Source organism: Moschus berezovskii, chromosome 20, assembly GCF_049115385.1.
Source record: "Moschus berezovskii isolate FMDL1 chromosome 20, NW_MosBer_1.0, whole genome shotgun sequence".
NCBI classification, from domain to species: Eukaryota; Metazoa; Chordata; class Mammalia; order Artiodactyla; family Moschidae; genus Moschus; species Moschus berezovskii.
Window position 1 is genome coordinate 43,789,533 of NC_142479.1, and position 27,740 is coordinate 43,817,272.

Here is a 27,740-nt window from a genome sequence, read left to right on the forward strand (position 1 = left end):
AACTCCTGTAGTCTTGGGCTCTGAGTAGAAATTCCTGGGTTGGGCTATGAGACTCTGTATCTTCATTATATAGAAACACCAAATAGAACTTGAAGTCTTCAAGCCTTTCCACTGTGGTGCCAATCAGTTCTGTGGAAAGGATAAAACAACTGTTTTATTAGACACAGTGCAAGAAGCCCTACTTCCCCTCCCGCCCGAACCTCAAAAGACCCACAGAAATGGAAACATGCTTTTTTTCTCTCAGCTCTATATCTAGAATCCACACTTAAAAAACTCACCAAGAATTAATAATTCTTTCAATTTTTGGTGGGAATGTGAAATGGGGTAGCCACTTTGTAAAACATACGGAGGTTCCTCAAAAGCTTAAACGGAGAACTACCATATGATCCAGTCATCCCCCCTCTGGGTGTTCATCCAGAGGAAACAAAAAACAGTAACTCAAAACGACATATGCTCCCCTATGTTCACTGCAGCGTTGTTTTTGTTTTGTTTTGAAATTTGTTTAATTGGAGAATGATGACTTTACAATATCGTGGTGGTTTTTGTCATACATCAACATGAATCGGCCATGGGTGCACACATGTGTCCCCCCTACCCCATCCCTGCAATGTTATTTACACTAGCCAAGAGAGAGAAGCAACCGAAGTGCAAACCAACTTTTAAGAATTCCTTTTTTTTTTTTTGGAGTTTGGGGACAGAATTTAAAAAATGTGTTTCCGTAAGTAAGCGATAAGTTCTTCAGAGAGTCCTGAGTTAAATTTGAGTCCACCCCACATCCAGAACCTCAGTCTTTAGGATCAATAGAATCTGATTTCAGAGTGTGCTCAGTCACCCAAGTCGTGTGTGACTCTTTTGCGACCCCACAGACTGTAGCCCACCAGGCTCCTCTTTCCATGGGATTTTCCAGGCAAGAATACTGGAGTGGGTTGCCATTTCCTCCTCCAAAGGATCTTCCTGACCCAAGGAACACATCCACATCTCCTGCATTGGCAGGTGGATTCTTTACCACTGAGCCACCTGGGAAGCCCCTTGAATTCAGAAGGTAATATTTAATTGATGCTAAATCTCAGATTCTTATTTTGCATGTCTGTCGTGTGTCTCCCTCTTAGGAGCTGAGATCAGGTCTTTTCTTTGGGTTCATACGTCCCTGATACTCAGGGTGGTGGCACCTGGTATGGGATTGACACTCGGTGAGTAACTGTTGAGGGAGTGAATAAGCGTGTAGCCTGGGGGACTGACTGTTAGTGGCTTAGCAGAGTCACAGATACTGAAGTTCAGGGGCTTGTGAGGAGGACAGAAATTTCAAGCCTAGGTGCATCGGGTCACCCCTGCTCTTTCTAAGTGTGTCGACACCAGGGCTTGGCAGCAGAGCATTGTCAGTCATTGAGGTCAGGGAGTCAGCAAGTGCACGTTTGAAGGCTGCTTGGTATTAATACAAAGGCAGCTACTTGTAATGAAGGAGCTGCAAGCAGCCAAACAGAACAGAGAAAAGTCACAAAACCAACGAACAAAACCATGTTCCATCAAGCCATTCCCTCCAGGCAGATTCCAGCTTCAGCTCTGGTAAGACTCCTTATATTCTAGTTTGAATTCACTGCTCCCTGACCTCTCAAATCGATGATTAAAATTAGACTAATGTCTAATAGTCCCTAATATGTGCACATTCTCCTGCCTGTTTAGTTGGATGCATGCATGCTAAGTTGTTTCAGTCGTGCCCGACTCTCTGCAACCCCATGGACTGTAGCCCTCCAGGCTCCTCTGTTCCTGGGATTCTCCAGGCAAGAATCCTGGAGTGGCTTGCCATGCCCTCCTCCAAGGGATCTTCCTGACCCAGGTGGCAAAGAGTTGGACATAGCTTAGCAACTGAACAACAACAACACATATTATGTACTAGATGAATTAAGAAAGAATCCCTCCCTGTCCAGGAGTACATCAGAAGGATTATCCACCATCACGAAGGGGACTTGTTCCAGGAATGCCGTGCTTCCTGGTCCACACTGCTTCCCTCCCTCAGATCCAGTGGACCCACCCCACGCGCTTGTCCCCTCAAGAATACCCAGCAGAAAGCACAACTTAGAACAGACATCCTTTGATTCAGCTATTTATATCACCTCATATGAGAGACTCCAGCCATTCCAAGGGCTTTTCGTCCTATTTCCAATATGCTTTTTCTTTTAGACCACAATAACCCCGGCTTGTTATTTGTCTTTCAAAGGCCTTGGGAGAACCTATATGATAGCCTCAAGTTTCACAGAGAGTCTTATTCTATTTTATTCTTAATTGGGGGGTAATTACTTTACAATATTGTAATGGTTTCTGCCATACATCAGCATGAACCAGCCACAGGTATATATATGTTCCCTCGCTCTTAAACTTCCCTCCCACCTCCCTCCCCGTCCCATCCCTCTAGGTTGTCACCAGAGAGTGTTTTAGTTTCAGTCTCTGCATCTTAGAGAGGAGGTATTGGCAAGGAAAAAATTTCATCACTTCCATTTGCTTCACTTTATCCAACTAGTAAGCTTCCCAGGTGGCGTTAGTGGTAAAGAACCCACCTGCCAATGCAGGAGACATAAGAGGCATGGCCCACAGAGCTAAAGCAAAGCAGAACTGTGCACTCAGCAATGAGCAGAACGCCCGGGAGGAAATGATGACCTTCTTGAGTCCTACATTTGCAACCCACATAATACAAAGTGAGAATTTCACAAAACAAAATCACTCCCAATACAGGTATATAAAACCCATCTCCCAGAAAACAATGTTCCACTTTTCTTTGTGTAAAGTTTAAGAAAATGCCATAAAACATCATCTGATCGAGGCACCCGCAGTACCTGTGGCTGACACATACTTGCTATTATCATTTGTTTGAACCATTTCTCCTATCCCACAGGGCAGAGAGCAAACAGCTGGTTAGCCCTTAAATGAACATGATGATATAAGAATGATGTTCCGTGTGCACCCAAGGAGGTCTCACCGGATAAATAAAAGGTTGCTCATTTATTTATGATGCAAAAAATCCATTGTGCATTCAGCGAAAAGAAGCATCAATTATTTATTCAGAACTCCTGTCTCCAAGAACAACTTTTTGTGTTCATGAGGCATGACTGCTTTTATTCCTCTAAAACATGCAATTTTCTTTCTGACGGTGGTGGATGGTACTCTCACAAAGCACGTGGCATTGTGGCAACTTGTGCATTTGATAAAGGATTTCTAGCTGGTCATGCCCTTTTTATCTGATGCCCCCCATTGCCCTCAGACACCCAGGAGTCATGAACAGATGCATAGAGTTCATTCATTCATTCACTAGCAACCTTGTTTCTTCTCCCTCCCCCTGAGACAGACCTACCCCATCACTAAATCATTAATTCAACTCTGGGGTCAAATATCTTCTCATGCATCACTACTTACCCTAACCCTAGTGAGGGCATGATTAAAGTGACATCATTTCTCAAAGGCATTAAAAAAAAATTCCTTGGAATTTTATCATTTGTTTTTGCGTGTGTGCTCAGTTGTGTCTGACTCTGCAACCCCAGAGACTGTAGCCCGCCAGGCTCCTCTGCCCATGGAATTTTCCAGGCAAGAATACTGGAGTGAGCTGCCTTTTCCTACTTCAAGCTACACATATACATACACATATATCCTTGCTTTTGGATTTCCTTCCCATTCAGGTCACCGCAATGCACTGAGTAGAGTTCCCTGTGCAAAACAGTAGGTTCTCATTCGTTAGCTCTTTTATGCATGATATCAACACTGATTATGCGTCAACTCCAGTCCCCCAATTCACTCTACCACCACCCCTTCTCCCTTGGCATCTGCGTATTTGTTTCTATGTCTTTGTCTCTATTTCTGCTTTGCAAATAAGATCATGTTTACCATTTTTCTAGATTCCACATAGATGTGTCATGAAACCTAATAGAGCAAAGAAAGCAGCAAAAATCAAGTTGAACTCTGTAAAAGATAGGTGAAACACTCATATTCCACTACATCTGAATTTTACTTGATTGTGCTTTATTCATCTTTACATTCCTGTCACCTATGCCGAGAGCAGTGATTACGTAGTTGCAATAACTGTTGAATAAAAAACCCACAGAATTTCTCTCTGCTATTTCCCCACTCATACTCTGGCACCTCCTAGTAGCCAGTGATTTCAAGCTTCCTTCTGGTATTTTCTACAACCTTAACATTTACACCCAAATTAGAATTCTCACCACTCAAATTCATTCCTGGTTCTCATGTAAAAGCCATATTAAAATGCTTATTCTATTAGCACCCATTATTCCAGCTACCAGAAATCTGATTAAACTCATCAAGTGAGAAACAGAATTTCCACAGAAGTCAGTCTGTTGTTTTTCCCTAGCAGAACATTTTGGATGAGCAATTCCCTTCTCCTTGGCTTCAGTTTTCTCACCCAGATTACCTGGTTTATAATGTCTACTTTACATTCAAAGTATTTTCTGAGAAATGAGTTCAGACAACCATCTCACACTCATGTTTGGTCGTGTCTGACTCTTTGCGACCCCATGGACTGTAACCCGCCAGGCTCCTCTGTCCATGGGGATTCTCCAGGCAAGAATACTGGAGGGGTTGTCGTTTCCTTCTCCCATTAGAGAAGAGAAAGGAGGTTAGAGCCAGGTTAGAAGCGGTGCAGCTCCACTCTACCCACCTGGTTCTCAGGCAGGTTGGCAGCTCCAGGTGGGCTGGAGAAGTACGGATGTGAGAGCTGGGTCTGTCTTCCCTGTGGAGCTTGGGGAGATTAAAACCCCTTTCTCTGATGCTCTAGGGGAGAAATGGCCTCAGGGGGTGTCTTGAGGACTCAGAGTCCTTAGACTTAAGAAGGGCACCAGAGAGTGGGTGAATATTTGCCTTGCACACCGCCCCCTGCCCAGAGAAACACAGAAAAGGCTAACTGGGAGCTAAACAGGTGTGTGTGAAGAGACCTTTGTCTGCGGCAGGAAGGATGAAGCACCAGACTGGATGGTCAAGTAACTGTAGAAAATGACGGGACAAGGAAGGAAAACCCAATGAATGCTGGCTCTACTGAGGACCAGACATGCCATCCCCCAATACACACACACACACACACACACACACACACATATGCCCTCCCTGGGCACTTGGCAAGACACTGAAACACAGCGCTATGGGAATTGAAAGATCCTAAAATTTACACATTCAAGAACTTACTTTTCGAGTTTTTATACATAGTTTTAGGTTCCCGGGTATAGAAAAGAATAGAACAGTGGCATAGGATCTTAAAAGAGAAAAGAAGATTAGCTGGAGAAAACAAGATGTCTGAGGTGAGTTTGTGGCCTGAGATGAGTAATCATTCCTCAGGGATCTCAGGGGTAGGGCAGGAGTCGGGAGACACAGAGAGAGAAACGTTGATGTTTTGCCCTGGTTTCTTAGCCCGATGGCCTGCCTTTGCCAGTGTGATGTACAGTATGCTTCACCTCTCCTGGCTAGGCTTCCACAACCAAATTTCTGGTAGTTTAAACTCAGAGCAGAGGATGACAGAGGATGGATGGCATCACTGACTTGATGGATGCGAGTTTGAGCAAGCTCCAGGAGTTGGTGATGGACAGGGAGGCCTGGCATGCTGCAGTCCTGGGGGTCACAAAGAGTTGGACATGACTGAGCGACTGAACTGAACCTCACAGCAAGGAAGAAGAAACATCTTGATAGGTGACTCAGGATGGAAGCAGAAGCCAGGGGGCTAAATCAGTTTTCTCTCAGCCTTAGACTCTTCTTTTGGGGAATTAAAAAAAAAATTATTGAAGTCTAGTTATTTGCAGCATTGTGCTAGTTTCAGGTTTACAGCAAAGTGAATCAGTTATACATAAACATATATCCTCTTTCTTCAGCTTCCTTTCCATAGAGGCCATTACAGAGCATTGAGTGGAGTGTCCCCTGCTATACAATAGATCCTTGCTAGTTACCTATTTTATATATGGGGCTTCCCTGGAGGCTCAGACAGTAAAGAATCTACCTGCAATGCAGGAGATGCAGGAGACACGGGTTCAATCCCTGGGTCAGGAAGATCCCCTTGAGAAGAAAATGACAACTGACTCTAGTATTCTTGCTTGGAGCATTCCACGGACAGGGGAGCCTGGTGGGCTACAGTCCATGAGGTCGCAAAGAGTCAGACACAACTGAGCAACTAACACACACACATCTTATATATAGTAGTATGTATATGTCAATCCAAACCTCCCAATTTATCCTTCCTCCTACCTTACCCCCTGGTAACAATAAATTTGTTTTCTACATCTGTGACTCTCTGTTTTGTAAATCAGTTCATTTGTACTTTTTTTTTTTTTTTTTAGATTCCACATATAAGTGACATCATATTTTATCTCTCTGTGTCTGACTTACTTCCACCAGTATGATGATCTCTGGGTCTGGCAGTGTTGCTACAAATGGCAGCATTTCACACTTTTATCTTCTCTTGATCTTGCCACTTTGGTTCATGCTCACCCTCTTGGAGCTTGTGCATTGGTTCTTCAAAAAGGACTCAGCTCCTGGCCCCAATGCCCAGACACCTTCCAAGTGCCCAACCTCTCACTATGAGAAACTATGCCCCGGCTAGTTTCTAAGTCCCTGGATCCCAGAGGCTGATGGAATAGAGCCAACTCTGTTTTGATGGAAACCATATGTTTGTAACTTCACGTCAGTGTCAGATGGCAAGACTCAGAGTAGAAGCTCTGGCTTCTTGTTCCAAGGGGTGCCTGCTTGCCTCAGGCTGGTAAAGATCCGTCTAGAGTTTGCTGGAATAACCCAGTGTCCCCAAAGTCCACACAAAAAGCCCTTTGGCTGGACATGCATTCGCTCTTGGTTCTTCCAGACAAGGAGTCAGAATAGCCATCTTGGATTTGGACCATCGTGTCGCCCACCCGACATGGCTCCCTGCAGGGACGTGGTTCACCTAGGAGGCACTGAGGACAAATCCCAGCTTTGTTCCACAGGGTGGTGGAAAATCTGAGTCACCGAACTCGAAAGTCACCCTAGTGCCTGCTGCTGATTATAAACAAAGAGGAGAGCCTGAGATGGGCAGAGTCCAGGGCCAGGACCACCCTCTCGGGCCTAAGCTCAGGGCCAGGGGGTGGGGCACAAAGACTCCTATTGTTTACATTGGCCTGTGTGATGCCCTGTCAGGAAGCCCCCTTCACAAACTGAGTTGCCTCTGCCAGCCCTTAGAGACCTGGGGAATACACTCGCCCGGCCTTTGGTCTGCATGTTTAGACTCATGCCACACCGAATTTCATCTGGGAGGAAAAGCTGTTTCAGATGACCATGAATAGCAGCTTTCATCAGCTGTCACTCCCCATTAGGGCCGGCATGACGTGGAAATGTACAAGAGGCTGGGGTGGAAGCAGCTCCTTCTATCCTAAGCATTCATTGACTTCATTTGAACTGTGGTGTTGGAGAAGACTCTTGAGAGTCCCTTGGACTGCAAGGAGATCAAACCAGTCAATCCTAAAGGAAATCAACCCTGAATACTCATTGGAAGCTGAATACTGAGGCTGAAGCTGAAGCTCTAAAACGTTGGCCACCTGATGTGAAGAGCGACTCATTAGGAAAGACCCCAATGCTTGGAGAAGATTGAAGGCAAAAGAAAGGGGCAGCAGAATATAAGATGGTTAGATAGCATCACCAACTCAATGGACATGAATCTGAACAAACTCCAGGAGACAGTAGAAGATTGAGGAGCTGGCGTGCTGCAATCCATGGGGTCACAAAGAGTCAGACAGGAGTTAGAACAACAACAAAATCCTTTTAAAAAGTTACAGTCCATTTGACTTTTCCCCATCTTGCTTAGCTTCATCTGACCCTGGGGCAGAAAAAATGTGGTACCTTAAGGCCAGACCTGGGTGGAACTAAGATGCTGATCTAGATGATTTTGGGGGCTCCATTCAGTGTTCTTTCCCTTGGAGAAGTCAGCTGCGAGCCTCAGCTTCCTCAAATGGACTTGGCCTTGAAGAGATAGGATACAGTTTCTATTTTAGGAGAAATGGGATAGCATCCCTGTGGGCAGGTAGTCTGTCTTATATTTGTCTTTAGGAGTAGAGATGGACTTGCTTCAGTGGAATTTGGTAAACTAGCTCTCTTAGGAAAAAAAGAAAAGAAGGCCATATTTGTAGTGTTTGCTGATTTCCACAATGTAAATACTCTCATCATGGTTGAGTTTAAGGTACCAACATTGTAAACGAAAGTGGGGTCTGACTGCTTGCCTCTCAAAAGCCAATAAAAAAGACCAGGTGGATGGAAAGGAAAGTTTGCTTTATTTTGGATCCTGGCAACAGGACGGGGTGTCAGGGGAGGGTGGACTTCTGTGCAAAGATCATCTCCCCCATCCTTAACAATCAGAGGGAAAGATCAACATCGAAAAAATATATTAAAAAAGAGAGAGAGATTGTCAGCTGTCAGAAGAGGCTCACTGAAGGGCTCAGAGAAGGGGAGTAGCTGAAGTCATGGAGTGATTGGAGGAAGGATTATGAAAAAAAGCATTGCAACAGGGCCATGAAAGGGTCAGAGTGTGACGACCTGCAGAGAAATTAGGAGGAAGGAGAACAGGAGTAGAATATTCCAAAAGGCATGAGCCAGACACGTGGACTGTCAGATGGGTAGCAGGAAAGGAAGAAAGGAATCACAAAAAATAGCATCAGAAAAAAAATCCAGGCCAATTATGGGAAGACAAATAGTGGATTAATAAAATTTTTTTGAACAAGTTTCTAGAATATTACTGTAGTGGTAGGGTGAAGTCAGGGACATAAAAGAAACAGGATCCTTTTCGATGATCTGTCCTTGGACATCAAGGAGATCAAACCAGTCAATCCTAAAAGAAATAAACCCTGAATATTCACTGGAAGGACTAATATTGAAGCTGAAGCTCAAATACTTTGGCCACCTGATGCCAACAGCCAACACATCATAAAAGACCTTGATGCTGGGAAAGACTGAGGGCAGGAGGAGAAGGGGGCGAGAGAAGATGAGATGGTTGGATGGCACCATTGACTCAATGGACATGAGCTTGAGCAAACTCCAGAAGACAGTAAAGGACAGGGAAGCCTGGAGTGCTACAGTCCATGGGGTCACAAAGAGTCGAACATGACTGAGCGACTGAACAACTCTCCAGAAACAATCTGACACTGCAACTTCTGACTAGGATGCTGTGTGCAGTAAAAGATGACAGTGGATGTAACATCTGGTGTGGATGAAAAGGACACAGGAGTTGTACAACACTAGCTCTGGAGGTCAATGGACGGCCCAGACAGCCTGCCAGCGCCCCGGTACTTGCCATGAAGAAAGGTGGTCCCCACAGCTTGTGAATGAGGGACGAACAACCAGAGACAGAGGAGACAATAGGATTCACTCATGAAACTTTCTTGGTGGTTTCCTTTACAAAAGTGTGGTCTCTAGGGGACTTCCCAGGCGGTCCAAAGGTTAAGACTTCTAATGCAGGAAGTGTAGGTTCGATCCCTGGTCAGGGAGCTAAGATCCTACGTGCTTCTTGGCCAAAAAACCAAAACATAAAACAGAAACAATGTTGTAACAAATTCAATGAAGGCTTTTAAAATGGTCTACATTAAAAACATTTTTTAAAAAAAGTTCTTTAAAAATGGTCCATATCAAAGCATGCATGCTCAATTGTGTCCTACTCTTTGTGACCCCATGTACTGTGGCCTGCCAGGCTCCTCTATCCATGGGATTCTCCAGGCAAGAATACTGGAGTGAGTTGCCATTTCCTTCTCCAGGGGATCTTCCCAGACCAGGGATAGAACCCTCATCTGCACTGGCAGCTGGGTTCTTTACAGCTGAGCCACCAGGGAAGCTTGACTGTAGCCTACTAGGCTCCTCTGAGAGACACAGACCAAACGGCTCTGACAATGGCCTTCATTATCTTCATCCAGAAAATGTGATAGAAACCCCTGACCCTTTTATTTGCCTCAAGGCTACAGCTTCGCCCACTGAAAGGGCATTTATGGCCAAGCCTGCAATGACAACATGGCTTTTCTTAGTTGCTCTTGAACATAATGAAGCAGAGAAGAAAAGGCAGGCCTTCGGATTCCTAGCCTCACCAGTGGCTAATGAATCAAGCACTGCATCCCAGGATACCGCGGGTATTAATGAGCAGTATGTGCAGGATTTATGGGGGTATATGGTGGTGAGAAGGGACTCAGCCCTGAACTGTTCCCCTGGAGTGGGGGTGCTGCATGCCCAACGGGGCAGTCGGGTGCCAAGGAACAGATGTCTTCCTGCCCTGGTTACTCACCTGGGTTCTGTAATTAAGGAGGCCCTGGCTGACAAGTTCCTCCAACACTCTTAAAACCACATTTCCTGTGAAAGTCTCTTGGAGGAGAAGTAAAAGTTAACGGAAAGCACAGTGAGGGGCCAGGATCAGGTTGCCTGGGGGAAATATATTCGAATTCACTCAAGACTATAGACCCCGCTGATGTAGCCATTCTGACATGATGTGGTTAACTTAGAGGGAGTTTGTCACTTCCTTCACATGCCTTGTCCTAAAGCAGGGGTGAGTTTCCCCCAAGCCCACACAAGAGAGGCCCCCAGACCTTACCAGGAGGGGAACTGTTTGGTCCTGAGTGATGTGAATATAAGCCACAGCTGACATTTATCAAGTACCCATCACTTGCCAAGCCCTGCTCTCAGAACCTGATGCACACAACTTTACAGAATCTTTACAATGAGTCTAAGGGTCTGATGTCATTTCTCTACTAACATAGGAAAGAGAAGCAAATTAAAAGCACCATCATCTGATTCTGTGCTCTTTGGGAACCCAGATATCGCTGGGCTCTTCTATTTCAAAGGTAAGTCTAGGAAGCTGAAATGTGATGAAGCTGAACATACTATCAAAGAGGTCTCGTACTATTTGAAACCCCAGGGATCTTGTCCATCTTTCTTTCTAAGCCTCATTTTCCTGTTTGATCCCTTGAGCTCATGCCCTGAGGTCTACAACAGGGATGCAGATGGATTCATCATGTGCAGCGGCTTTGGCCACTTGTAGTTGGTTCTCTAAGCATGTGCCTGGGGAGGATTTTCCAGGGATTCAGGGTTCGATACATCATCACACTATGAACAGAGAATGGTGTCTTCCGTGAGTGTGGGAGGCAGTGGCCAACACAGGGAAGCCAGGTAACATCCATCCCCAACAGTGGTGCCACTAGACCTCCTCTGACCCCTCAATAGGGATCTGAAACAATCAACCGGCTCATTAACTCCGGTGCTCTGAGACGCTGCTCTGTGGTGGCACTGTGCTGTCTCACACCCTCACATCGCCAGCAATAATCCCATCCATCCTGGGAGGCTCGGGTCAGACACTGCTGCCCTGAGAGATGGTCCACAGTGATGAGGCTGGAGACTCAGAGAAGAATTTAGCCAAATACTGGCGCTTGGTCAGAATTACTTTACTTGAATCTCCATGTAAAATAAGACAGACTGTCCCATAAGTAAGCGCCAGTGAATGCCAGCAACAGACCCTGTATTGTATGAAATGGGTGCTGTGTATTACATACAATATAAAATACAAAATCTATTTTATTTTTAAACAGGAATGACATGGAACAGAAAGTGGCCAACAAAATACATAAAAACAGATGTTTTAAACTCTTTAAATCTTTATCACAGAAGACATACACATTTCATGTTACTGGAAAGAGATAGAAAACCTGATATAGTGATGCAACTTAATAAATATATTTAAAATGGGATTTTCCAGTTTTAAGCTTAATTTTTTTTTTGCCATTCCCAGTGGCATTCAGGATCTTAGTTCCCTGAACAGGGATCAAACTCATGCCATCTGTAGTGGAAGGGTAGACTCCTAATCACTGGACCATCAAGGAAGTCCCTTAAGCTTAAATTTTCAATTTATTATTATTGCCTATAAATTCTTTTTTGTAACTTTATCACAGCAAATTTACATTTAATACAATATAATTAAGACATTAAACATTAGTGTCTAGTTTAAATTACTAGAGTAGATAAGTTAAAGAATTAAGGAAATTCTCAGAGAAACATTTTGAATAAAAGACCTCAGCAGCTTTGTAAGAACTAATCAAAAATTATGGACTGACAATAGAAGAAAAATTATATTTGCTCAGAGGAAAAGAAAAGGTTAATTATCTCAGATGAGGCAAAATTTGCAATACTGAAAAGAAAATTCAAAGCACATAAAAGCTACCTTTTTGATGATTTAGTCATAGAAAAATATTTTTAAGGATTTTTGCAAGGCTTTTTTAAATTTGTTAATGGTCATCAAATACAACCAAACAACTTGGAACTTCAAATAGAGTGCCCTCTTAATATAGCATATAGGTAAATATAATTTCTACTTCAACAAATATGAGAAAATAAATTACATTGAATCAACATCCACTACCACCAGTGGTCTCCTTTCAGTTGCCTTTGCAATCCAGGGTGAAGAAAGTAAATAAACATGTGCCATCAGCTTTAACGAAACCCAACCATTAAGGCAAACGATGAATTTGCTTGTTTTTTATGAACCTTGATATATTTGCAAAAATCCCTAGGAAGCCTAGATGTACCCTTGAAAAATTATAACTTTTTATTTCAGAAAAGACAGAGAAGCTGAAACTCTTTAACCAATTTGATAGATATATAAAATGCTAATAGTTCTAGTCTGTAAAGCTGGGAGCCTTGTAAAGTTTTATTTCATAGCACATAAGTCCTATTTCATGGTAAATATCTTCATTTTATAGAAGTGCTACTAAAGAGCATTTGCGTCACATTGAGGTTTTGCCACTGTAATCATGAATTAATTCCATGACCTCAAAACAGTGTGATAAATATAACTTCCCAGTTTGATCAACCTGGTTTATATTTGGGGAGGTTGAACAATACCCTTGCTAGTATATTAGTCATCTTCTTTCATCGGGCTTTTTTTTCCTAAAGTTATCACTTGAAAAATCATTATATTTTATTTTATTTTTTTTATTTTTTATTGGAGGCAAATTATTTTACAATATTATATTGGTTGGTTTTGTCATACATTGATATGAATTTGCCCCGGGTTTATATAAGTTCCCCCTCCTGAACCCCCGAAAAATCATTATATTTTAAACTTGCAAACCATCGTCTTTCTTCCTCTCCTACTTCCTTTTTTTTTTTCCCCTTTGACCACACTTAGCTCCCTGACCAGGGATCAAACCAGAGACCCCTGCATTAAAAATGCAAAGTCTTAACCACTGGACCCTCCGGTAAGTCCCTTCCTCTTCTAATGAAAACAGGAAATGTGAACTTATATTGTCTCCATACCTGATGATTACAGAAGTGGGGTGTGTCGTACACTGGTATTAACATTAAACCTGCTCGATCCCTGTGCCAGTGACAAGAATTCTTAAAGACAATACTCTGCCATGTGGTTGCAAAGGTCTTAGAGAGGATGTGCCATTGAACTTAGGGGCTCCAAGGAATAGTCTGTGATGAACATGGAAAGATCCACCTTCGGGGGTGCTGATAAAAAAAAAGTTAATATTTGGCATCAAAAGGCTTGAGCAAACTTTAACATGGACACAATTAAAATGTGTCATCACTAGGGTTCACAAAGCCATCCTATTTTCAAGTTTGACATAAGTGTTTATCCTTATTGAGAGCTGATGGGAACATTTAAGACCATCTCACCTACTCTCTGAGGAGCCAGGTGAGCCTCTAAGAACTTTAAGGATTTATGGAAAGTCACAAGAGAGAATGGGGACATGAGGCCATGGGAGCTGCTCCTTGTGGCTTCTGACAGCCCTTCTCTGGCAAGACCCACGGGTCCCTCAACCACGTAACTCCGAGGGTTTGCTTCCTGTTGGATGATTTAGAGTCAGCAAACCCAGGTGGACTCCCCCTGCCCATGATTTGTTTCTGCAAAATAGGGGGTTGTGACTGTGGACTCTCAAGCATGAATTCAGTCAGTGGGTTTATGCGACTCCTCTCTCCTTTCATCTCTGCTTCGAGAACTTTCGGATTCAGAAGTTTCCAGTGTGTGAATGAGCAGTCTTCTAATTTCAGGGTGAAATAATCTTAAAATAGACAGCAGTTATCCCAAGTTGCATAATCTGTGTGGAGAGGCCAGGAAATGCATAGGAAGATAGGGATATACCCGTGTAAAATTATTCATACAAACAGTCATGTCCTAAAAGATAGAGAGGGAGTCTGTAAGGCTTCTAAACAATAGCTACTAGAAACACTGAAACTTACATCGTATTTGTTATGTGTCGGGCACTGGGCTTCCCTGGTGGCTCAGATGGTAAAGAATCCACATGCAATGCAGGAGACCTGGGTTCAATCCCTGGTTTAGGAAGATCCCCTGGAGAAGGGAATGGCATCCCACTCCAGCATTTTTGCCTGAAGAATTCCATGGGCTGAGCCTGGCGGGCTACAGTTCATGGGGATCACAAAGAGTCAGACATGACTGAGTTACTTTCACTTCACAGGCACTGATATGGGATTTCCCAGGTGGTACAGTGATAAAGAATCTGCCTGCCAAAAAAGGAGACTCAGGTTCTGTCCCTGGGTTGGGAAGATCTGCTGGAGAAGGAAACGGGAACGCACTCCAGTATTCTTGCCTGGGAAATCCCAGGGACAGAGGAGCCTGGTGGGCTACAGTCCGTGGGGTTGCAAAGAGTTGGACACGACTGACTAACTGAGCACACATGCACTGTGAGGTACCATGAGGAGTCAAATTTACAGAGACAGAGAGTAGAGCAGAGACTACCTGGGGTCAGGGAGGGGAGATGGGGAGTTATTGTTTAGAGTTTTAGAGTTTCTGTCTGGGAGGATTAATTTCTGAGATGGATGGTGGTGATGGCTGCCCAACAACATTATGAATGTTTAATGACACTGGATTATACACTTCATGGCTTAAGATGGTAGATTTTAAGTGTATTTTATCAAAGAATTTTTTTAAAGATCCCTTTTTAAAAAGAGAGTTCCAAAGATCCCTTGGAAACTAAGTAAATTCCCACAAAATTCAAGCCAATGGATTTAACTATTAAAACCTTAGATGTCAGGACATGAAATAATAGATATTGTCTTTTCGGGTCACTCGATGGTGATCTTTGGGCAAGCACTGGACTCAGAAGGCATTTGTATGGCTAAGCAAGAGGCAAGAAGCAAAGTCCTCATTTCTAAAAGGTTATCAATGGTGATCCTCTCAGTAGTAAAGGATTCACAGAGTGAGGTTCTGTCTCTTTCTTTCCCGAGCAGGCAATGGATGGTGCAGTTGGTAGAAAAAGTCATAGTAAAAAAAATCCATAGAAAATAGCACATGTCAGTGGAAAAACATGGTCTGTCTGGACCAGATCAAAGTGATGATGGAGGCAATGATTAACACAAGAATGAATAAGTTTCTTCATAGCTATATTTTACTGTTCAAGGTGGGAGGTAGTCTGTAAATTAAAGGGTCAAAAATGGATGGATTAAGAGAGTCTCAGTTTAGAAACTGTTATTAAGGATTTTTTAACAGACTTTTTTCCCCCCAGAATCCAGAAAAGATATAGCCATAGAGTCAAGGATTGAGAACATCAGGGCAGTAGAAAAAATAGGAAGTAAATCACAGTTCAAGGGTAGTCGTGGCTCCTCTGACATTGACACATGTGACCAAGCAAGAGAGGAAGGAAATGTCTGGTGGCCAAGCTAGCACTGATTCTTATTAATAAAAGCAAATTTCAGTCACAATTTTTAAAAAAAGTTTGGTGAGTTGGACAAATGATTGAACAGATATAGAAACTGTATTTTATTGTTATTGTTTTTTGACAGTGCTGCGCAGCATGTGGGATCTTAGTTCCCTAGCCAGGGATTGAACCCATGCCCCTTGCAGTGGTAGCCCAGAGTTTTAACCCCTGGACTTCCAAGAAGTCCAATTGGTGACAGTTTTCAGTGGACTATGCAAATAGTTAAAGTGATGGAAATGATAATCATTTTAAGAGACAGAAGAAAAACCGTTGTGACAGCCCCAGTCATAAAATGCTTCCAGACATTTCAGTTGGAATGAACTTGACAGTACAGTTTATCCTGTGCATTTAAAAAGTAAATGAGAAAAATTGAGGTTTAGTGGTACTGAATGATTCATGCAAGATTTCATTCTTTCTGGTCAAATCAAGATTATTCACAAAATTATCCACAAGACCTGGGGTTTCATCATGAAGGCACAGAAAGAGCTGATGAATTGGAACATCATTTAAAAAAAGAGAGAAAGAAGATAGGGTTAAGAAAATGGATGGATTGGACAAACCATGGATTCCTTTCAAGCTCTATTTAAGTAGGAAGTGTTCCCTGGAGAAGGAAATGGCCACCCTCTCCAGTATTCTTGCCTGGGAAACCCCGTGGACAGAGGAGCCTGGTCGGTTAAGTAAATCTAATGACTCTAATGAAGTGTTAGGTACAGCTAATGAATGTATAATCCTATTATTTATCAGCATGGCTGTATCCCTGACCTGAAGCAATGAATGGGGGAAAATTTAAATAATGTAGGAAATGAGAAGGACTGGTTAGAAAGGTGATAAAGAGTCAAAGGTGGACAGCACAGTTTTAGACACATAACAGACATCACGGTGACAATACTAGAAAAAAAGGTGGTGGTAGTGGTTTAGTCATGCAATCATGTCTGACTCTTTGCGACCCCATGGACTGTAGCCCACCAGGCTCCTCTTTCTGTGGAATTTTCCAGGCAGGAATACTGAAGTGGGTTGCTATCTCCTTCTCCAGGGAGTCTTCCTGACCTAGGGATTGAACCCTGAGTCTCCTGCATTGCAGGCAGATCTTTTATCGATCCACCAGGGAAGCCCAGAGGACAATAAATATGATGACGATAAAGCTGGAGAAACTAGAGCTAGAGTCAATTAAATAATGAAGGTGTCATTGGAACAAACTGGCCTGAAAAAGCAGGGAAGAGACTGCTGAGAGAGCGAAGGATACACACTGAAGGACTGATGAGGGAGACGGACTCTGGACATTATGATCACGTGGGAGATTTGCAACTTGAGTTAGGAGACAGGATGAGGCTCTTCAAAAGAGATCTGCTTCCAATTTTTCTCTGTATTCATTATATATGACTCAGGCTAGTCGAGTTTACCATTCTGTTGATACAGAACTTTTTATTAATGGCCTCATCAAATAGCAGGGGCCAAACAGTCTGAAGAGGAGCTCATTATTTACGGCTGGGTGGAAGAAGAGCTGGATGTGTTGAGTACAGAATCATTTTACAGTTGAAAGCTGAGGCTGCTTGGTGCTTTTGCATATTTGTGGGTAAGAAGGGATAAGAAAGCTGCATCCTCAAGAAAGGTTTCAATGCCAGATGCTTGGATACTGGTGGGAAGGGTGTTTTTCTCTAAAGAGAACTTTTCCTAAAATGAAAAGTGTTAGTTACTCAGTCATGTCTGCCTCTTTGCAACACTGCCAGCCTCCTCAGTCCATGGGATTCTCCAGGCAAGAATACTGGAGTGGGTTGCCATGCCCACCTCCAGGAGATCTTCCCAACCCAGGTATCAAACCCATGTCTCCTGCATTGCAAGCAGATTCTTTACTGTCTGAGCCACCAGGGAAGCCCAAAATGAAAAGACACATTCTAATAAAAGGTGAAGAAGATCAAAGAAGGCAGAATCAAGGCCAAGTTTGGAAATAAAAAGTAATGTAAGATTTTGGGGCCAGGTGGTTACCAAAAGCAAAAAGTAACAGTTAAGAGTCTCAGTGAAAAGAAAGGAACGAATCTAAAAAAAATAAGGATGCAAGATGACTTTTGGTATAGGATTTAGATACAATAAAATGTTGAGGGGTAAGAGGTCACTTAGAAGAGAAATGATATGGAAGCAAGAAGGACAGGGGGAGAAAAGGGTACAAAGATATTTGTAAGTTATTCAGTTGATGGGAAATGTGGAGTTTGTTGGAAATGCTGAAGAGCTGTAACAGACTAAACTTTTTTTTTTTAATTTAGAAATGAAAGAAACTATTCAGGCCTAACTACAATATAAACATGCTTTGAATCATTCTATATAAAGGTAAGTTATTATTATTCTAGAATATTTGCTGGGACTCTTTGTGACAAAGAACAACTGATCTGAGCTTTAAAGGGTAAGATCAAGTGATCTGAAATAAGAACTAGGTTTGGCTCTAGAGATATCAGTTGATGGTAACTCATCAAGAACTCTTGTTCCCTCTGAAAAACTGCAGTGAAATGACTGTCAAGTTTTCTCACTTCCAGTTGACTCACTGGAAAAGACTCTGATGCTGGGAGGGATTGGGGGCGGGAGGAGACGGGGACGACAGAGAATGAGATGGCTGGATGGCATCACCGACTCGATGGACATGAGTTTGAGTGAACTGTGGGAGTTGGTGATGGACAGGGAGGCCTGGCGTGCTGTGATTCATGGGGTCGCAAAGAGTCGGACACGACTGGGCGACTGAACTGACTGACTGACTGACTGACTGTTCGCTGGTTAACCAGCTGTTGCAGGCTTGAAATAAAGAAATCCGAGCTTAGATAAGGATTTGTGGGAAAACAGGTGGGAGAAACATGCCTCTGCCCAGACCAGAGGCAGACCACCTTTCAGGAGTGGAATGCCAAGTTGCTGACCTTGGCCCTTCAGGTCAAGGATGAAGGGCGGGGCCCTGGAGGCCTGGGAAGTGTCCTTCCAAGAACACCTCCAGCTCCAGTCAAAGGCGTGCCCCCAACTTTCACCTCTGTTTCATCCATCTTCCTGTGGGCCCTGTTTTTCCTAATGTGAATACCATTGGGGAAATTGAAACCCATCTGACCTTTGTCTCTCCTGGTGTCTATATCAGATAAACAGACTACTTTCCCTAGAGCTGAAGCTGAGTGCTGCTGCCTTAGGTGGACTGCAAGTATCTGAAGTGTGGAGTGGACAGCATCTAGCAAGGTGCCTTTGAAGAGTGGGTAGAACTTAGACCAGTAGGTGAAGCCCATGAGGACACCAGGGATCCGTGGACACAGGTAGGTGAAGGCGGAGAGAAGGCACTTGGAAAGTGGAAGGGAGCAGGGAGCTTGGAGGTAGGAGGGGAAAATCTACATCACTTCTCTCTGCAATGAAAAGAAGCCCCCAAGGATGATAAATACTCGATGTTTACTATAAGAAACACGTGGACCATAGTTTAACAATGTGTGGACTAAACGGTAACCTTGACGCCTCTGAGGAATTAGAAAGCTAGAAATCTAGCTTCATCACATACCAGCCAGCCAGAGCTAGCAAAGGACACCATTTCATCCTGTCTGACCCTTTGTACCTAAAAGATCAGACCCAGGATAATGGGAATGAAAAGGGCTCAGAGCAGAATGCATGATCCTTTCTTATTACCTTTTGACAGTGAAATTAGAGGAGAGTTAAGATGTTGAGCATATAGCTATTAAAAGAACACAGCCAACAGTTGGAAATTTAACTAGAAAATTAGAGTTATAGCCTGAAACATACTCACTAAATATCTTAAATGTCCCACAATGGATTCCTATATTAGAAGCGATTTCTATTTTCAGCTTTATTTCCTCCTAACATAATAAAAATCCATTATTTTATTATTCTGTATTTGAGTTGCACTGCTTTTCCCAAATTCTTTTTAAGTTTTAAAGGTTCCAAAATTTCATGATGTGACAAACAGGTTTGTGCTTTTCCTATCCACGGTTCTCACCTGTGTAGCTGAGACTCTGAATGCAAATCTGTTTTCACATTGATGAAGATATTTCAAGGACCATAAACTCCACATAACACTGATGCTTCTTGATGTTTGGGTTTTGAAAGTCCCATTCTTCCTCAGTGATTATCAGCTGCAACATGAGCATAGGTGGGGGTTTTATTTCTATGCTAAGACATATTTTTTTTACGAATTTTTTCTGATGTGGACCATTCTTTAAAGTCTTTACTGAATTTGCTACAATATTGTTTGTTTTATGTTTTGGCTTTTTGTCCACGAGGCATGTGGGATCTTAGCTCCCGGATTAGGAATTGAACCTGAATCCCCTATATTGGAAGTTGAATTCTTTTTCTTAAAAAAAAACAAAACTATTTTATTTTTTATTTGGCTGCATTTTTTGTTAGTTGTGGTGCTCAGGCTTAGTTGCCCTGTGGCATGTGCAATCTTACTTCCCCCCACCAGGGATTGAATCATGTCCCCAGCATTGGAAGGTGGATTCTTAACTATTGGACCACCATGGAAGTCCCAGAAGGTGAATTCTTAACCACTGGACTGCCAGGGAAGTTCCTACACTAAGACTTTCACTGGACTGAAAAACTCCGTACTTTCCTAATTTGGGGAACCATACCTTCTCTTTGATTCTATGGTGAGCACACACAAAAACCTGGTAGAAAATGTAGCAGTAAGAATTCACCTTACTTTGCTATTACTCATCCACTACGGAGAAGGAAATGGCAACCCACTCCAGTGTTCTTGCCTGGAGAATCCCAGGGACGGGGGAGCCTGGTGGGCTTCCGTCTATGGGGTCGCACAGAGTCGGACACGACTGAAGTGACTTAGCAGCAGCAGCAGGGGTCAATTATAAACCACAGTACATCCATCTGAATTTAGCTGATTAACAGAAGCCTAGGCATTTACCTCTATTTCCTGACACTTGGTTGCATCAGGTAACAAGAAATACTGTCAAAGCACTCTCATGGAGGAGGACTGAAGCCGTAAGACTTGAACTTGATAAATACTCTAGAAATGTTTAATAACATTTTTTCATGTGAAGCTGTTTCCACTTCTCAGAAACGCAGCCATCCATTTCTTACAAGCTGCTTCTGTGTCTCAGTTGTAAAAACCCAGCTCAGCAAAGTTTCTCCTTAGTACTGCTCTTCACAGAGCATACACTTAAACTCCCATCTGCTTACTATAATGGAGTCATTTATAGAGTGAGAGAAAGAAATGTTTTCAAGAGAAAACCTAGAGTGCTGAGTGAAAGAATTGCCAGTCAAGCATTAATTAGAATCTGTCTTTTTAGACCTGGTTTGGACACACACTAGCTGTAACTGGTTTACTTCTTCATCTTGGAACCACAGCATCATTGGACATTTTGGGTGTGATGATTCTTTGTGATGAAGGCTTTCATGTACATTAGTAGATATTCGGCAGCGTCCCTGGCACTGATTCACTAGAAGTACCCTATACCCTACCATGCTTATTTAGAACCCCGAAATATCTTCAGACATCACTTGGGATGAAAAATTGCTTTTTTTGAGAACCATTGTCTTCAACCTTAGTTTTCTCATCTGTACAGTGACTGCATATGAGTGGAAACAGGTGTTGGTTTAAGGAGAAAAGATGCCTTTAAGGGTAATCTGCTACATTCATATAAACTATTATCACTTTACAGGCAGATTTTATTTATTCACATATTAGATGCTGCTTATCTTCATAGGTATCAGATTTGGCAGGTCTCAGCTGACAGGATGGAAGTGTTTGGAAGAAGTGTTTATCCTCTTTACCAGCCAGCTTCTCTGGTGGCTCAGATGGTAAAGTATCTGCCTGCAATTCAGGAGACCTGGGTTCAATCCCTGGGTTGGGAATATCCCCTGGAAAAGAAAATGGCAACCCGCTCCAGTACTCTTGCCTGGAAAATTCCATGGACTGAGGAGCCTTGTAGGCTACAGTCCATGGGGTCGCAAAGAGTTGGACATGATTGAGCGACTCCACTTTCACTTATCCTCTTTACAACTACAAAAATTAAGAGTTAATTGATAGACACATCAGTGTGTCAAACCCCTGCACAACCAGCAGAAGAAAGGATTCAAGTACCAAATGGGGATTTAATCCTGACCACTGTCAAGGTTTACTCTAACTTTGAGGATCTTTGAAAATAAGATAATTAGAGTGGGATTAATACTCCAGGAATAATAAATATCCATTCTCTAGAAGCTTATTGATCTCTAGTGAATAGACTAAAATTTATTTCTCTTAGAATTTCTTACTAATCAGAAGAATTTATACACTGTAGACATGGCCTCAAAAGCAAATGATTCAGAATGAAGCTGCAGACCTCTGGTTGTTCTCTACATCTGAGAGGAGAGCAGGAGGTCAGTGGACATGACTGTGGAGCAGACAGCTTGGAGGAAGGGTGACTAAGAGACTCAAATCAAGAGCACAGCCTATTTCTTATGTGACGTAGCCAAATGGACAAAAGAAATCTGAGTCCAAGTCCATAGACACCAAGGGGAAATATCAGATGAAGGCAGAAATGGAAAGTTCCTGTTCTGGGGTACACTGACCTGAGATATTCATACACTTGGTTAGGATAAAGAACTACCATTCTTATGAAATCTTAGAAGGTTTTCCTGGAATGCTCTGTAGTCATCCATTTAAAAAGTCATATGAGAAAACAAAAAAAATCTACATGCAAGAAGAAGTTATTTGCACTCAATTCTGTTCTTTTATTATTTCTTAACACAAAAAGATGAAGGCTGCTGAATACAGTTGTTAGATGTGCTTGTTTCCTTGTGCGAGTCACCTTTGGGTGAGGCCAAGCAAATGCTTATGAGAGAATCAGAAGCACAGACATAAGAGAAAAGATGAAGAGTGTAAAATGCATTTCTTGTTGCTGGTAGTAATGATTCAAGTAGAACTAAAAAAAAAGGCTGTAGCGTCAGGAAGTTGAGGGCACAGAAGGGAAGGAGATCAGCTGGGAAAGGGGACCTGGATTTGGGGTCTACTTAACCCCCATAAAAGAGAATTAATAAATAAATCCAGAGATTTAAAGCAAGAATAGGATACCTAGAAACTTAAGTATTTTTTCCTTCATTTTAATCCCGTGTTAGAATTCTCAAGAAATACATAGTTCACTCAATAATAGCATCTCTGTCAAATGCACAATAAAACTTCATATTTTAAAACAACGTTAGGTTCTTTTGATTGACAAAACTGAGAAGAAAAAAGAATACTGTTTTAGAATACTAGAGTGTCTAGTCCTTTACGTTTTGGCAGACATGGAAAACTTCCATGAGATTGGAGACATTTTCCTCTTGGGTTTAAACCTGTAATAAAATGTTGCTGACAGACTAATTATAAATGTTATATATAGTTTGTGCATATGTGCGCTTCTCTAAACCAATTTAATTCCCATTAATGCTAATCTGGTTAATGCCCACTCAGAGAGGAAAGGAACACTCTTAATAAACTATTGATTTATTTGAGCTATATAAACGGGGAACAGGCAGAAACAGATGGGAGAATAGAAAAAAAAATCACTGTTTTATCCATATCTGCATTTCTTAGAGTATTTTCCAAATATTAATGAATATTATATTATAATTGGTATAAAGAGGAAATGGGGAAATATAAAGTGACAAAGTGACAGCCCTCCCTCCACCCATAAAAAACTGAGGGCCTTGTAAATAAGATGTTGTTTTTTTTTTTAGTACTAGCTCCAAGGTTAGAAATAAGATGTTATAAACAGAGGCAGACTTTCTTTGTTTAAAAAGAGGTTAAAAACTGCGGTTGATATTTGCAAACTCTCACTGAAGTGGGTTTTTCTTTAAGAAAAAAAATAAGGTAATGAGAACAAGAATAGGTAAATTCTGCCCCTACCACAGCTTGTCCTGCTCCTAGTGTGAGTAGCCACCTTGTTCTCCATGCAACAATCCAGTAATTCCCCTCACTTCAATTCAGGTGGGATTTCCACCTCTTGGGGTGCTTTAGCAAGCCAAGACTGCCTCTTAAAAGACGTTGTGTCCATGACAGAGTAGTTTCCTTGAACACAACTCTGTAAGGTGTATGAGCGCCATAAAGCTTGCCTAGAACTCAAAAGCAACAGGAAACCCTCCCCAAACTAGCCAAGCATTTCTAAAGGATGTCTGTGCCTTTCCCATTCTCCCTGGGAAGGATGGCACAAAACAGGGAATAAGTGGAAGATGGAGTTTTGTCAAGGGTCCACCATCTGGAGGTAAGATACATCACTTAACCTCCCTGATAGTCAGTTTCTTTATCTGTAAAATGGGGATAATAGCCTTCCTGTTCTATGTTGTTAAATCACAGCTGAGTATAAGGATCAAGAAAGATGTAGTTGAAAACACTGTGATATCCGAGAAGTGATGGGTAACCGTAAAGAATTATTAATTGGGAAAGGGTTTAAGAAAAAGAGGTACAGGAACAAAATTAAAGGGAGAAAAACAACAGGAGAGGTATCAATTTTATCTGGGCTGTGTTAAAAAAGAGAGTGAGCTATACTCTCAGGAATTTCTTGAAAGTTTTAATGGTAACTGACACATACTTCATAACTGTGCACGTAAAACATAAAATAAAGATGGAAAATGGAGATTCGTGCAGGTTTCCTTTTTTATCGAAAACCTTTGCAGTTGGTAGTTCACGCCAGTGAGGGTGGAGAGGAGAACAATCTCTTTAACATTCATGGAAAAAAAAAATACTGAAACAGCTATCGGCAGCGCAAATATTAAACTGCTTCTTCTCTACCGATTGGTAAAAAAATATATTATCTTCTGATATTTTCTTTTTTCTTTTTAAATTATAAGTTCATCCGTCCCAGCCGAAGTCGTGGCCCGTCATCTGGTAGAACTTGCGGTTGAAGGGCCGGTAGAAATCCCGCAGCTGCCGCAGCACCTGCGCATCGATCTCGGGGTGGGGTCTGCCCTTGGTCTTGCCCAGGCAGTGGGGGCGGCCGCTGCCCTCCGCCTTCTTGAGGCAGGGGAAGCCCTTGGTCTGGTTGAAGTAGAAGTGCTTGTCCGAGATGATGCGCTTGAGGCCCAGGAAGTCCTGCACGCGGCCCAGCTCGCCGGCCGGGTCGCGCACCAGGCGCTCGCCGCTCACGAAGAGCATCTGGCGGGCGGGGAAGTGGCGCAGCCAGCGCTCCAGGTGCTCGGCGTACAGGCCGATCTGGATGGCGCTCCACGAGCGGTCCACCAGGCCCGCCGAGCGGTTCCGGAAGGCCAGGCTCTCGAAGCTGGGGATGTCGGGCCGCTTGGAGAGCGTCTGCGTGTAGTCCGACACGGCCCGGGTCACCGGGTCCCGCACCACCACCAGCAGCTTGGTGTCCTTGGACATGGCCGAGATGCGCGCGGGCGCCTCGCGCGTCACGAAGTAGCTGGGCGTCTTCTCCATGGTGATCTGGCCGTCCAGGGTCCTCGGCATCAGGTCCCTGCGCGGAGCAAACACACCAGGGCGGGTCAGAGGTCACAGCTCTTTGGCCACATGTCTCCAAGTAAAAAACTGATTGTTAATGGGAGGTTAATTGCTATACAATGTTGTGTAAATTCCTGGTGTACAACAACGTGAATCAGCTATAGGTATACACATACCCCCTCCCTCCCACCCACCGTTTCATCGCACCCTTCCCCCAGCCCACCCCTCTAGGTCATCGCAGAGCATCAAGCTGCAATGTCAACACTTCTAATCCTGGCTCCATCTAATTACAGTTGTAGAAACATGAAAAAATGCAAGCCGAATTTCAGAGCTGAGAGATACAGGAACGTCCCTCTGAAGCTTGGAGGTCAGATGTTCTCTATACACCTAAGATGTTAAGGCAACTTAGTTTAGAATAGAAGGAGTAGGATTCGACATTCTATGAGATCCTCTCCTGGTGTCACCTCTCCCTTATTTTCTGCCATATCCAGCTTTTAGAGGCCCTGAACATCTAACATAATGACCTCAGGTCCCTGAGTGGAGCAGAAAGGCACATTAGAGCCAGGAGCCTGAGTGCCTTCCCCTAATGGACTCTGTGAGCGTCTTTCTAGGAGAGCAAAAGTCTATGCAGCCAGAGGCAGGTGGCCTGAGTTGAGGTACCAATCGCTCCCCTTACTAGGTATGTGACTGTGACCTCAGAGAAGCTGCACAGACACTCTGCACCCCTAGTTCCTCATGGATGTACTTTATGGGAAATAATAATACTGTTTTGACCTCCTACAGTTGTGATGTTGTGTAATATTAAAGGTATTAATATACCTCGATAGCTTAGAAAAGTGCCTGGCACAAAATAAGTGCTATGTAATTTTTTTTTATAATCATCAACCCACAGGCTGTAAGAAAATAACCTTGATCAAATTCTCTTAGGTGAATTAGAATATTGTAATAAACACAATTATACAGCAGCGAGATGGTGTTAAAATACCCTGAGCCCTTTTTGTGGTTTTCTTATAAACAAATAAATTATAATCAACATAATTTCATTGTGTAGTACACAAAATATTTCTCTTTGTAATTCCTGAACTTTCCTATAACAACAAGACTTATCAAATAATCCATCTTTTATCATCTAATAATTTGAAATGCCACCATTACAATAGTTTAAATATCATGGTCCCTCTCTCTATTGCCCCAACTGTCATGTTATGGTAATATATTTTAATGTACATCAAAGTAAATTCTGACTGTGTTGTTCAAAACATTCTTGATGATTCTTCTCTGTTTATTCTTCCTGACAAATGTTAGAATCACTTGTCATGTGGGGGGAAAAAAATTCCTGTTGGAGTCCTGTTGGAGAGATTGCTACCTAGTTCAAGCATGAGAAAGGATGGATCTCAGAACCAGTCCCAAAATACAAGCAGGTGAAATAAAAAACCTATGTATTGTTCCAAAAGTGTACTGCCATTAAATCCACTATTTATCATAGACTCGAAATATGTATCTGTATGTTGTTGTTTAGTGGCTAAGTCATGTCCAACTCTTTTGTGACTCCACGGACTGTAGCCCACCAGTTTCCTCTGTCCAGGGGATTTTCCAGGCAAGAATCCTGGATCCCTGGGATCTTCCTGACCTAGGGATCGAACCCAAGTCTTGTGTCTCGTGCACTGGCAGGCAGGTTCTTTACCACTAGTGCCACCTGGGAAGCCCCAAGTCATCTAATACTGGTGCTTTTGGGGGTTGAGGGTAAGAAAGGGACTAGAATCTTCAAATATATTTACAGTTTCTTCTGTGCTTATTTTTTTTTAATGATCTGCTTCATCTTCAGTGAATTTTGTCAATTAATATTTTTCTAAACCAGTTGAGTAGTTGAAGTTTTATGCCCTGTCTCAACTATAATTTTGTGGGTTTTTTTCCTGCGTCTCTTTCTAGTTTCTAGATGACTTTTCAAATTTACTTATTTGCCTTTTACTTTTTTAATGACATTTATTCTTTTTCTATTCATGCTTTGTTCTTCCAATTTAATTAACTGAATGTTTAGTTCATTTATTATAATTTCTCTCATCTCAAGTAATAAAAACATTTTGAAGCTACTATTGTCCCTTTAAGTACAGACTTGATCAAATTCCTCAAACTTTGACATGTACTGTTGGTCATTTGCATAACTTCACAAATATTTAGTAATTGCACTTGATACTTTTTCTTTTTGGTCCAGGCATTAGGATTGCTTTTACTTTTATTAAATTCTGATGGTTGACTTGCTGGTTTCATTCATAATTTTATTATTAATTTCTATTTCACCTTTGTAATAAAAAATGCACTGTGTGTTACATGAGTCAGCTTTTGTTTGATTTCCTGTAATTTTATTCCTCCTGTATATTTGCTAATTGTATATTATGAAAAATTTCAAATATACCCCAAAGTAGAGAGTACTATAACATACATCTCACATAACTTACATCCAACTTCAAAAAGCAACTGACTGCCAATTTCATTTCCTTCCTAACCCTCTGTGTCAACTCCCCCATTACCCCAAATTCTTCAACATTTGTGGCAATAAGCCACTGATGCTGGCTTAGTTTAATGATACAGATCTCCTCACAATTTGCTTTCTTTGATATTTTAGTCAGCTTATCTTTACTTTTCTTTTGGAGAAG

General features: G+C 42.4%; 1 protein-coding gene across 1 annotated transcript in view; it reads right to left on the reverse strand.

Annotated features, from left to right (window-relative positions):
- Nucleotides 1-22,376: 22,376 nt before the first annotated feature.
- HS3ST3A1 (heparan sulfate-glucosamine 3-sulfotransferase 3A1) overlaps nt 22,377-27,740 on the reverse strand; it is an 84,510-nt gene continuing 79,146 nt past the window's right edge. The window contains exon 2 of the mRNA XM_055407316.2: nt 22,377-25,102. Coding sequence (XP_055263291.1) covers nt 24,481-25,102 — 622 coding nt within the window. The 3' untranslated portion in view covers nt 22,377-24,480. The remainder of the gene's footprint in view (nt 25,103-27,740) is intronic.